The sequence below is a fragment of the Grammomys surdaster genome, unplaced genomic scaffold, assembly GCF_004785775.1.
Source record: "Grammomys surdaster isolate TR1022 unplaced genomic scaffold, NIH_TR_1.0 126546, whole genome shotgun sequence".
In the NCBI taxonomy this organism is placed as follows: Eukaryota; Metazoa; Chordata; class Mammalia; order Rodentia; family Muridae; genus Grammomys; species Grammomys surdaster.
In genome coordinates, this window is record NW_021621338.1 from 16,818,816 (window position 1) to 16,831,424 (window position 12,609).

Below are 12,609 nucleotides of genomic sequence, written 5' to 3' on the forward strand. Positions count from 1 at the left end.
CTTTCCCAGAAGGGTTTCAACAGTTGTGAACAGCTCAGCTTCACACTTCATCCAGGAAGCATAACCCCTTATTCTGAAGAGTGAGCTTCAGTGACCACGTCACAGATGACATTATCATCCAGACATACACAGAACTCACTGCTCATCCATACACCATAAGTACCAGTATCTACACAGAACCTTCCATATCTCTGACTTTGTATTATCTGTTCCACAGACTGTCACATTTAAAAGGTCATAGGCAGACAAGGGGTATGATGACTGCACACAAGAATACATTTGTAGGCTTTAAGCCTGAGCCTCGGGTGCTAGACTCTCAAGCCTAGAGTCTAATACTGACTCAGGCTGTCCGATAAGCCCAGTGAACAAGGAATGGCTGTGCCCCTGCTATGATGCTAGGTAGTGTGAAGTTCTACTAATACACAAGCCACTCTATTTAGAAGTCCCACTTGAAATGGGCATGCTGGTTTCCTAGGGGTTGACCCTGTGACCAGGACCTCAGCAGCTCATATGAGGAGCTCCCGAGCTAATCTGGAAAGCAGGAAGCAGGAAGCACATCATGATGGTGAGAAAGGTAGTCAGTCTGTGAGGGTTGGTTTCAAATATCAACTAGCTACAACTTAGAATCACTGAAGCAGGGAAACTTAAGAACTGTCTACAGCACACTGGCCCATGGTTATGTGTGTATAGAATTATCTTGATTGCCTTAATTGATACAGGATGACCAGCCTGAAATGTGGACATTTGGGTGTTCCATGTATAAGCTCCCAAGGCCCTTGGTTATGGAGTCAGTCACCTGGAGGGCAGCAAATGCAATCTTGTAGAGTTCTAGAAGGAAAGATCATTTGCAAAAGCCCTGGGGTACAGAAAGCATCAGGAAACAGTGCTTCTGGTAATGGCCCAGATACAAAAAGAAGCAAGATAAGGAAAATTCTTTGTTCTTGCTCCCTTAGCCTTTCTAGGTGATGCTGAGCTTTGGGCATGACTGTATAGGATTATTCTGACTTGCCCTGCTGCCTGCTGCTGCCACTGCTGCTGCTGATTTCTTTGCTGGTATTTGAACCAGCTTTTCTGAGCTTCCAGTATACACTGAGGATCAGTGGCTCTCTAGGAACCCTCTAGGCCAGTGCTTCCCAATCTTCCTAATGCTGTGACCCTTTAGTACAGTTCCTCATGTTGTGATGACTTCCATCCACAAAATTATTTTCATTGCTACTTCATAATTGTAATTTTGCTACCGTTATGAATCACGATGCAAATATCTGATATGCGACCTCTGTGGGGGTTGTGAACCACAGGGTAAGAATCTCTGCTTTAGGCCTTTGGCACCGAACAGAACTGTTGAATGCACAAAGCAACTGCATGAACTAAGCAATTGTACCATCCTCTTGGGTGTGAGACAACTGCTATTGACTTATTTCAATTATATTGTGTAAGGTGATTTATAAAATCCTTCTATCTATCTATCTATCTATCTATCTATCTATCTATCTATCTATTATCCATCCATCCATCCATCCATCCATCCATCCATCCATCCATCCATCCATCCATCCAGTGGGGGGCTGCCATCTCTAACTAGATACTTCTTACTCCTAATCACTTTACCTGACAACAAAAATTCCTAGCAACCTCCTTCTGGTCTTGTAGACTCTAATACAAGGTTTTATGATTTTTTTTTTTGTTCTTGCTGCTTTGTTTCGTTTTTAACAATGCAGCCAATGTGAGAGGCTCACACCTGTTCAGATCACTGCACCAGGGCTGTAAAAATGTTACCACAATACCCTATCAACCTTCCTGACTCGGCATAGGTCCATTTTCCCTGTCCTATCTAATCTTGCTTCCCTTTGTCCACTGTTCCATGATACTTCCTATATCCAAGGGCCTTTGAAAAATGACCTTTTCTTCTAGATTTCTGCAGGATAACCTTCCTGTCCTCACAGTGGCTAATGCCATAATCAGGGTCTTGGTAGTCTATACATGGAATATGCAAGATAACTTGTCAGAACAGGTAACACCAAGCACATAAAGAATGCTGGACTGTCTTGCTCAAGGAAGACCTCCACTACTCTTAGTACATGACTGATTTCCTCTAAAACCAACCTGGGTATGAAGGCCTATCCTTGCCTTGTTTATGTCTTCCATTCACAATGTAAAATGTCTGTATGCCTGTGTATATGTAAGTAGGTAGGTAATTAGACAGGGTTTGTGTGTGAGCGCACGCATGTGTGCGCACGAGTGTATGCATGCACACTGGCAGCATGGGATGGGGACTGGGGGTTGGTTATGTGTGCATATGGAGGTCAAAGGTCAACAGCCAGATGTCTTCTTCCATCACCTAGGAATTTGGAATAAGATTTCTCACTGAACCTGGAGTTTAGCAAATTTGGTGAGGCCAGCCAGCTAATGACCTCAAGGATTCCTCCAGTGTGATTATAGATGCGTACCCAGCTACTGGCTTTTATGTGGGTGCTGTGAATCTAAAGCTAGGTCTGCATGTTTGCACAGCAAACCGTTTACCGGCAGAATCATCTTCCCAGACACCATGATGCTTGTCTTTACTTCTAGTGCCAAGTGATACCCAACAAATATATGATAAGACCTGGATGAAGGCATTCTGAAAATTAAATAAAACATATGTGAATGTAGAGAGGCCAGCACAGCATCTGGCACCACCAACCTCTTTCTTCCTGGACATAGGCACTCCCCTTGGTAACCTTTTCAAAGGCAGCTGAACAAAGACATGAAGATAAATCTACTGGCTGCAAACAGTGGGTAAAACAGGCAATGTCAGCTACACTTTGAATATGCCTTGTCTCCAACCAAACTCATGTTGAACCATTGTCCTCAGTTACATACACACTGGTGAGGATTTAAGAGAAAGAGGCTCCACCCTAATAAGGAACCAATGTAGCTCTCCAGGGTAATGAATGAGTTTTTGGGAAAGCAGGATGTTAGAAAGTAGGCCAAGTTTTTTGTCCTCTCTTCTCTCAGCATATTCTCTTTCTGAAGTTCTTGAACTGGAACTTCTTGAGTCCTGTACCAGAGGCTGGGTAAGGTTACACAAGCTTTATTGCTGTTTTTAAACAAATTACCAGTCTTGAGTATTGTGCTATAGCAACAGGAAACAGGCAATACAACATGTCAGCAGAATCCTGACATTGTGTCAAACAATTAAAAGCAACCAACACTGACTTACAAATTTACATTCTATGAGAAGACTTACGGAATACTGGACATTTACCTAAATAATTGGATATTCATCTATTTTATCCCCATTGTGTTCTGATTTTTAAATCAAGCCTATACCTTGCTTTCCACTTACCCACTCTCAGGTTAAAAGCAACAGCAAACCTACATTGTTTTCAGAAGACAGTTAACTACCAACACTCTGTGGAGCTGCAAGGAGCATGTGCTCTTCTTTAGCAGGTACCTGCCTTGAGAGTTTCTGGAAGGAGCAGCTGACTACAAAGGAGTAAAACATTACCTACTAGAGCTTCCTTTTACTAAGGTAAAGTAATTGTAGCTCATTAATGTGTTGTGTGGAGATGACTGAACTGAAAATAGAACAACATTAATATTTTCTCCAAAAATAACAGAAAACCAACATTCCAATGTCAAACTCTGAAGCAATCATGGATTTTCTCCTTTGTTTGCTCATTTTGGTGGAAAATGTGATGTTCCGCCTCAATGTATTCAGGTTTAAAATCAGCTAGTTACTTATGGATATATCTTTTAAAAACAACTTTTAACCAAAACAGGAAGCAGTTCTTCACGCTGAGATTGGAACTCAAAAAATCCAGCTCAGCAGAAGAGCAACACACTGTCTACAAACCAAGGCATGAGTCTGTGACACTGAAGGGTACGCAGGCAGCCAGTGTCCTCTCTATTTCCTCTGATTTTATTACATTATACAGTGTCACTTTAATTAAGCCATCAAATCAAATTATCAGATCAAGTGGCTTCGATTCCACTGCGGGTTGAACAGGTTTCGTTAAATTAATAAACCATATGTTTTGTGCTGTTGGAAGCAAAGTTATTTTCCTTCAATCACCATCCCAAATTTCTTCACAATAGAGTGTGTTCAGCACTTAATCACAGGATGCTCTTCCATGGGTCCGGGGTGGGATGATGAGTAACTGAAATGACAGCCCATTAAATCCTAAAGTCTGTCCAAGATATTTACCGACAAAGGGCAGAGTAGCCAATTGGTAGCCAATTGGACATCCCTCGAACAATTCACAGAGCCTAAATACTGTTTCCACTTTCTGGAAACAAGGCTTTGTATTTTTTCTGTATGGCATCAGTTACGTCTTTCTTGAGCTACAATGCAGGAGTGGGGTGATCAATCCTCCCCTCTTCTTTGGAATCTTGTATAACCATGCTTTTTGGGCTGGGGCAGTTACAGACTGCATTCTGTTGTCTCCCTGCTGGTGCAACCAATCATCCTGACAGAGGACTGACAGGAGAGATGGTGAGCCTTCCTTGGCACCCAACCAGGACTGTGCTCATTAAAGATCACAGCTATGGAGCCAGGGATAATGAGGAGCTACATGCACTTAACTGAGGCCCTCGTTATACCTCTGATGTGAAAGATGGCCAGTTGAAAGTTGAAATAGTGTAAGTAGCTGACAGCCAGGTTCCTAAATCTCTAAATAGAATATAAAAACCAAACAGTTTATAGTTACTACTACTACCACTGGTAGGGAGGCAACTAGGTATGGAATACCTGTGTCTTGTGCATTTTCTGCACATGGTCCTACCACTTAGCTATATCCCTAGCCACACATTGCAACTCTTGAGATGTTCAATATTTACCTTTTAAAAAACATATGCTTTCTTCATCTAACTGTGACATATTCCCTAGAGCAAGGACCAAAACTGGGTTCTCAGGACATATCTGTTCTAGACTTATTTGTGTTAAATCAAGAGTCACTGGGAGATAGTTTCTATGCCTACTCATTTACATATTGACTTTGGCTCCTCTCATGGCTCTTTGGTGGACATGAAGAGTTGCAACAGGGATCTTATAGCCTACAGAGTCAAGAGTATTCACTATGAGACACATAGGCAAAAAGTTTACTGACAATTCCTGACTTATATAATTAACTTACTTTTCTTTCTTCTGTAACAGTGCTACAACAGATGCATAAAGCGTTGCCTCTTTCATGAGGACCCAGAGCTTCTGACAGTGAGCTGCTAGAGAGGCCCATTCAGACAGGCTCTCCTTTGTAAGCTGTTGTCAGATCACAGCACATTCCTCTACTCTGGTAGGACCCAGACTGTGCAGATGAATGGCGAAGGGGGACTGCCTTTCCCTTGCATCACCTCTTTCCCAGTATCCCTAAGACCAACCACGTCAGCTCCTTGGGCTGTCTGGTGACTATGAGCATCTGCCCGTGGCTTCTATCTATGATGTTCTTGAATATACCAGCCAGTTTGGGGAGAAACAGAGGAACAGTTTGCCACCTAGAAAGCCATGGCATGTACATGCAAAAATCAAAGAGAGCTATCCTTAGTTATTAAGGAACTGAAAACAAAGTCCAAAGGGAAAATACTTTATTTAAATTAGTGTGGCCAAAATATAAAAAATGCACAATAACAAGTGTTGGCAAGGATGGGAAGACACTGTATCCACTCCATCCACTATTAATGACAAGGTAAATGGGTGCTGCCAGAAAACACAAGGCTGGTCTTCTCAACTACACACCTAGAGATCTGGTATGAATGGGCGGCTCTGTGTTTGAGACTTAGGCCCAGATGTGAAAGCAGCCACATTCCTAATAACCCCACAACAGAAAGCTCCATATGTCCAGGAAGCAATGGATGAATATACAAACTGTAGTGCACTCACACTGTGCTATATTATTTGACTATATAACGGCACTCATTTCTGATTCATGCTTCTATACATAATATATAAAGTGAAAGAGGCCAGAGATGCCCTATGTGATGTACTGATATGAAATGTCCAGAATAAGTCAATCCACACAGACAGAAGGCAAATTTGTGGATAGCAAGGGGAAAGAATGGGTGGGGAAACTACAGAAGGGGGACTAGCGAAAGATGGTGCTATTTGTTTTTAGAACAATGGAAGTGCTCTAGAAGCAGACAGCAGAGATGGTTGTACAACTTGGTGACCATGCCAAAGCCACTGATGTGGACACTTAGAGGTAATAAACTTTACGGTATATTAATCAAATCTCAATAAAGCTCTTATTAAAAACAAACAGAAGGGCTGGAGAGATGGTTCAGTGGTTAAGAGCACCAACTGATCTCACAAGGGATCCTGGTTCAATTCCCAGCACTGACATGGTGTCTCATAACCATCTTAAACTCCAGTTCTAGGGAAAATGATGGCCTCCTCTGGGTTCTGTGCTCGTCTGCATACACATGGTATGTATACAGGCAAGCAGGCATGAGCACAGACACAAGTGTGCATGGGCACACATGCACACACACTTTAATAAGCCAAAAAATAGAGGGTCAACTCAGCAATAAAAAGGAATCGTCAAGAGATGCCTGAAAGAGAAGAGCTAAATCCCCATCCTAACACCACAGGAGAGAGGAAAACATTACAGTTGCCTGGGTTGCAGACGGGAAGAGAAGCCCATGGTGAAGGAAATGTCCTAACGCTGAGTTGCAGTGACTGTCCTGCAACTATGAATACTCTGAAGATAACCAAATTGTGCATCTGCAGTGGTGGGATTGACATGCAAACCAAGCCTAGATTGTTTTTTTAATGTTGGGGGGTGGGGGGAGAACTGGAGTGCTGGGATGAGGCTCAGCAGAAGAGAACTTGCTTAGCATGTGTGAGGCTCTGGATTTAATCCTCAGCATCATACATAAACAGTGGGAAGAAGAGTAAAGAATGAATACTGTCACTCTAGGAAACTGACAATGTCTAAGCAAAGCTAAACATTTCTCCAGTAGACAGTGTCTACTTACATATGGTCATTAAGAGGCGTGCTCAAGAATATTTACTCTCATTGAATTTTAGAAATGGATCACGCAATCATGTATACAGTAAATATTTTCTGGAACAGTCATATGTGAAATGTAGTCCTAAGAATGAACAAACCATTCCACGAAACACTCCCAATAGCAGTGTGGAGTAAAGACACGAAAGAACACTAGTCAGCTGACTTCACAAGCACACCAGGGCAAAGCCACTTTCTGGCAGCAGTGACCATGGGAATGTAGATCTGAAAGGGCTGGGGAGCATCCTGGGATACTGAGGATGTTAGCTCCTTGATCCAAATCCTTATTACTCAGCTATGTTTAGTTTGTGGAGATGTATCAAGCTGTGATACATATGTAGTTCTCCAGATGTGTATAAATAGTATTTACAGTGACTTCAGGGCTATTATGCCAAAATATGCTGCTTTAGACTTCAAACTGAAGGGGTCTGTGAAATGCAAGTGTGGGGAGAGACTTTCCTCAGTGGCCACAAAGGTCCTCCCAGAAACTCACTAATTAGGGACATCCACTTGTGCAACCTGAGAGGAAGCACTGTCCCTCTTTCCTCTCTTCCTTATAAGGATGGTGTATAAGTGTGTGGATCTGGGATTTAAGTTCTTACTTCTTCTTTATGCAATGGCCTATAGGGTATGTGTACTTCATTTTTAGGCCCTTCTGTATACAGCAGGAGGGAAGGGCATGGACAGAGAGACAGAGTGACTAACACAGGAAAGAAGTCAGCAGGCAGGAAGATTAGAGACCCCTCCCTGCTGGAGTCACATGGGACAGAGCAGAACCTGTGCAAAGAAAGCCACATTTCAGAATGGGGAAGACGGAGGGAGCTATGGAATGACACAAAGGGGGCCATGACAATGGGGAGCAGCATGTTTAGGTCTCAGTCCCTCTTGCCAGCCCACTTACATTCCCAGGAGTACTTTCTTTAGTCAGCTGTCTCCATATCTACCATTGGTCCCATGTCCCTGGTCCCCTGCTTTGATCTTTGATACAAGAACTTGTAAGTTTCAACAGATGCCCTATGGACTCAGACCCCTACCTATGATAAGAGTTCTGTACATGTTCAGTTACCAAACACTCAGATGAGACACAGAATGATTCCACTCTTCTGTAATGCTGAAAATCCAGACAGGATTATAGATCTCCTTACGACCCTCCCCTCCCTGTCACTAGGGCACTCTAAAAATATCAGAAATCCTTTTAATATTTACACATGTGAGAGTTAACAATGGACATGATATTTGCAGTCGGCTTTGGAGAATGAGGAACCGACTGTCCATATCCCACATTTAAGGTGTGGGCCACATTCAGTGGAGGACCTTGTCTACTTTGACATGTAAATGGTGGAAGACCACCACCCTCCAATTTTCTTCAATGACAGCTGCCACACATTCTCTCTGCACAGACCATCGATCACTCACTCACATGCTCAGCACAGTCTCCAGGGAAGCGCTGTTACTGCCCAGTTCTCAGCATTTCTGAGTTAGCAAACTCTGTGTTTCTCTTGATTCAGATTTCCCTTTCCTGGCAGGACCTCTGCACAGACTTCTCACCAAGAGTGAGCCCTGGAGAAGTCTCCTTTCTCAAAGTTCTCTTGTGGAAGAACCTTCAAGTTCAGTTATTCTTAGCTAAGTTTTAAAAGTTAGCCCAAGTGAGGATTTATCAATGGCAATCCAGCCTGAGGCATCTCAATTGTCCTGCTGCTGACAGTAGCTAGAGACTTGACTCTCAAGCCTTCCTTGGGGACCCCTGGCCAGATCAGCATGCTGTACTAAACCACAGACAAACAAGAGTCCCAGCCCTCCTCCTTCCTGCTCCCACCCCCACAACGCTGTGCTAAAGACTGATGTCAGGGCCTTGATCCCCTGTTACAGCCATCTTTCAGTTCCTTTGTTGGTTTAGACAACAGGTTTATTAGTGTTAACAAGTACAGAGTTTCTCTTGCTTCTGGACCTGCACAGCTCATGTGCTAATAATGATGTTGGGGACATTCTTAGAACAAACTCCCATGCCACTTACCACACCACAGACAGCACAGTCTGGTTTTCTTTCTCATGAAGCACATGAGCTCTTCCAATGACACTCAAATACACAACTCCGAAGGAAGAAGCCACTCAGTTGGGAAACAGCCATGTCCTCACACCAGTACAAATATTTTGTTGACCCCTTCACCACCCCCAGGACTAGGACTTTGACCAGACATACTTCTCCATGTGCTTCCTAAGAGGCAAGTCACAATTATAGTAAGGCTGAGAGAAAGAGGAAGGCTCCGGGGAGAGGAAAGCATCCATATTTCATATAAGAAAGCAGAGATGTAAGATGTCAACAAGTGATGTACACATCCTTAGCAGTTACTAGAACTAACTCTTCAATGGTTTAAGAAGTTAGTGGTTTCTGGGGGGCATTCAAACCTAAGTTGTACCCCTTGCTTAGGAGGGGAGTAAGCAGGAAGGCTGCATGCTTTGAGGACTTCAAAGAGAAATGACTAACAGGTAGGTCAGGACTAGGGATGTGGCTCAGGTATAGCGTGCTTCAATCCAATATGCACAAATCCTTGAGCTCCGTCTCCAGCACTGCATAGACTGAAAGGCATGGTGGCATGTGTTAATAATCTCAGCCCTTAGGAGGCAGAGACAGGAAGATGGGGAGTTCAAGGTCATCTCTGCCTGCTTTGCAAACTTGAGGCCAGCCTTGACGGACTACATGAGACCCTGCTTCAAAAACAACCAACCAACCAATACCATAAAACACACAAGTAGGACATGAGTTTGATTTAACAAGAGTTTCATTAGACATTACTAATTAGTTTGGAAGTACAGAATAAAAATAGAGAATGATTGATCTATTCCTGCTAGTCAAAAGGGCAATTTTAAGCAAATCTAACCAAAGTTATTCGCACATCATTTCTATTTATTGTCTAGACAAATTTCTTTTAGCAGAGAAACATATGCTCTTAACACCAAGTCCTAATTTTTGGCTGACTGTGGACTATTTCTTCAAATTAGTGTGTGTGTGTGTATGTGTGTGTGTGTCTGTCTGTCTGTTTGTGTATCCGTGTGTGTGTCTGTCTGTATGTATGTATGTGTATCCATGTGTGTGTCTGTGTATCTCTGTGTGTGTACATGTGTCTGTCTGTGTACCTGTGTGTGTGTCTATTGGTCTGTGTATCTGTGTATATATATTATCTGTGTGTCTGTGTATATGTGTGTATATCTGTGTATCTGTGTGTATATATTATCTGTTTGTCTGTCTGTGTGTATATGTGTATATCTGTGTATGCATATATTATCTGTGTGTATATATGTGTGTATATCTGTGTGTGTCTGTCTGTGTATCTGTGTGTATATATTATCTGTGTGTCTGTCTGTGTGTATATGTGTGTCTATCTGTGTATCTATGTGTGTCTGTGTATCTGTGTGTATATATGTGTATCTGTGTGTGTCTGTCTGTCATCTGTATATCTGTGTATGTGTGTGTATGTGTGTGTGTCTGTGTATCTGTGTGTGTGTCTATCTGTGTATCTCTATGTGGGTATCTGTCTGTCATCTGTGTACTTGTGTCTATGTCTGTCTGTCTGTGTATCTGTGTGTGTGTGTCTGTGTGTAGGGGTCAACAACAGGTTCTCCTTCACACTTTCTCTCCCTTAGTTTTTGAGCTAGGGTCTCTCACTGAGCCTGGAGCTCACTGATTAGGAAATCCTGGCTGCTCAGTGAGCTCTGGAGACTCTACATGTCTCTGTAGCCCAGATCTACTCCCAGGACCAGCTTACAGGTGCATTCTAACCCTGGATTTTATGTGGGTGCTAAGAACAAAATTCTCTTTAAAATTGAAAATCACTTATGATAAGCATCCTCTCTTCTTCAGGCTGGATCCAGCATTCAATCAAAATTTACCTTTAGAGGCTTCTGTCCCTAGTGGGTTGTCCAAGAAGTCTGTCAGGTCATGATTCCAGGCATCCCGGACAGCAGACTTTGACACCACTCTGTCATTCAGAGCCTGCTGTGGTCGGAAGTTATTTCTCAGGTACTCCACTGACTTGACATGGTCTTGCTGCTCCGTGGTGAAGATAGAATAAAAAGCCTCAAGCTGAACAAAGAACCAGAGGGAGAAGAAAAACTCAATTAGGAAAGCTCTGTGGTCCAAAGGATATGGGGTGATCAGAGTGGAGGAGAGCAGAGCAAAGCTGACCTTCTACCCAGTGGTGGGCCTACACACATGCACACATGCATGCACACATGCACACATGCACACGTTCTGGAACCAGCACCAGTGGCCGAACTCTCTGTCCTGGCTGCTAATGGGGCTGCTGTCATCCGAGGGTAGGCAGGACTCTCAGAGCCCTCTGTGGTCTGCAGATTTCTCCAGCAATACCTTTAGTACTACGGGAAAGAGCACACACTCACGGTGAGTCCTGGAGGTAAAGTATGAACTAGAATCCTGTGCACACTGCCCCAGACCTCCAGCAAGTTGCTCCATTCTCTTGAGCCTCCACCCTCTTTATAAAAAATGGTGATAATTGTACTAGTGCTCCCCTGATGAGGTTTTGAACAACAGGATTCATGACAGAATACTTTTTCCTTGTATAGCATTCAAAGTACACACTAACAAGAATAGTAGTAATTTAATTCCATTCACAGCCTCTGTGGACAAACTACAAATCAAATTCAGCCAAGCCATGAAGATGCTCAATGCTAAATGTGTTGGTAAGTTCAATTGCCCAGTTCTAAATTCACCAGATGGCTAGTCACAGACAAATGACTCAAGCTCTCTAAAAACTCAAGCTTCCTTATCAGTGAAATGCCTGTAAATACGGGCTCTATTTTCTAGGGTTCCTGAAAAGATGAAATCTATGTGGGTCACCAGAACACAATAGACATTTAACAAAGATCAGCTATTGTCGTGATCAGTATGAAAAAAAAAAAGGTTCCACAAAAACATTGATGAAACTTTTTAAGAAAAGGAAAGAAAAAAACTTCAGCCCTTCTGCCCCTGCCTGGTCCTCCGAGCTGGAGCAGACACAGAGTCAGTCTGCTCCCGTCCTGTGGAGAAACTGAATCCTGAGTCATCCAGGAGCCACTGCACTCAGAGCAGCTGGTAAGAACTCCATCTCACTCCCTAAACCCCAGAGATAGATCGGGGAGCCAGGGACATCCAGGGCACAGCAGCTACCCAAACCCGCCCCTCCGGAATTCCACTTCCCTTCTGCCCCTGCCTGGTCCTCCGGGCTGGAGCAGACACAGAGTCAGTCTGCTCCCGTCCTGTGGAGAAACTGAATCCTGAGTCATCCAGGAGCCACTGCACTCAGAGCAGCTGGTAAGAACTCCATCTCACTCCCTAAACCCCAGAGATAGATCGGGGAGCCAGGGACATCCAGGGCACAGCAGCTACCCAAACCCCGCCCCTCCAGAATTCCACTTCCCTTCTGCCCCTGCCTGCTCCTCCAAGCTGGAGCAGACACAGAGTCAATCTGCTCCTGCCCTGTGGAGAAACTGAATCCTGAGTCATCCAGGAGCCACTGCACTCAGAGCAGCTGGTAAGAACTCCATCTCACTCCCTAAACCCCAGAGATAGATCGGGGAGCCAGGGACATCCAGGGCACAGCAGCTACCCAAACCCCGCCCCTCCGGAATTCCA

At 43.7% G+C, this 12,609-nt stretch overlaps 1 protein-coding gene across 1 annotated transcript in view; it reads right to left on the reverse strand.

Moving 5' to 3' along the window:
* The window catches only part of Ptprg (protein tyrosine phosphatase receptor type G), a gene marked incomplete at its 5' end in the record, with an annotated part of 117,797 nt that extends 106,736 nt beyond the window's left edge, over positions 1–11,061 (reverse strand). Inside the window, one exon of the mRNA XM_028760534.1 lies at positions 10,869–11,061. Within this exon, the coding sequence (XP_028616367.1) occupies positions 10,869–11,061 (193 nt within the window). The remainder of the gene's footprint in view (positions 1–10,868) is intronic.
* Positions 11,062–12,609: the final 1,548 nt, after the last annotated feature.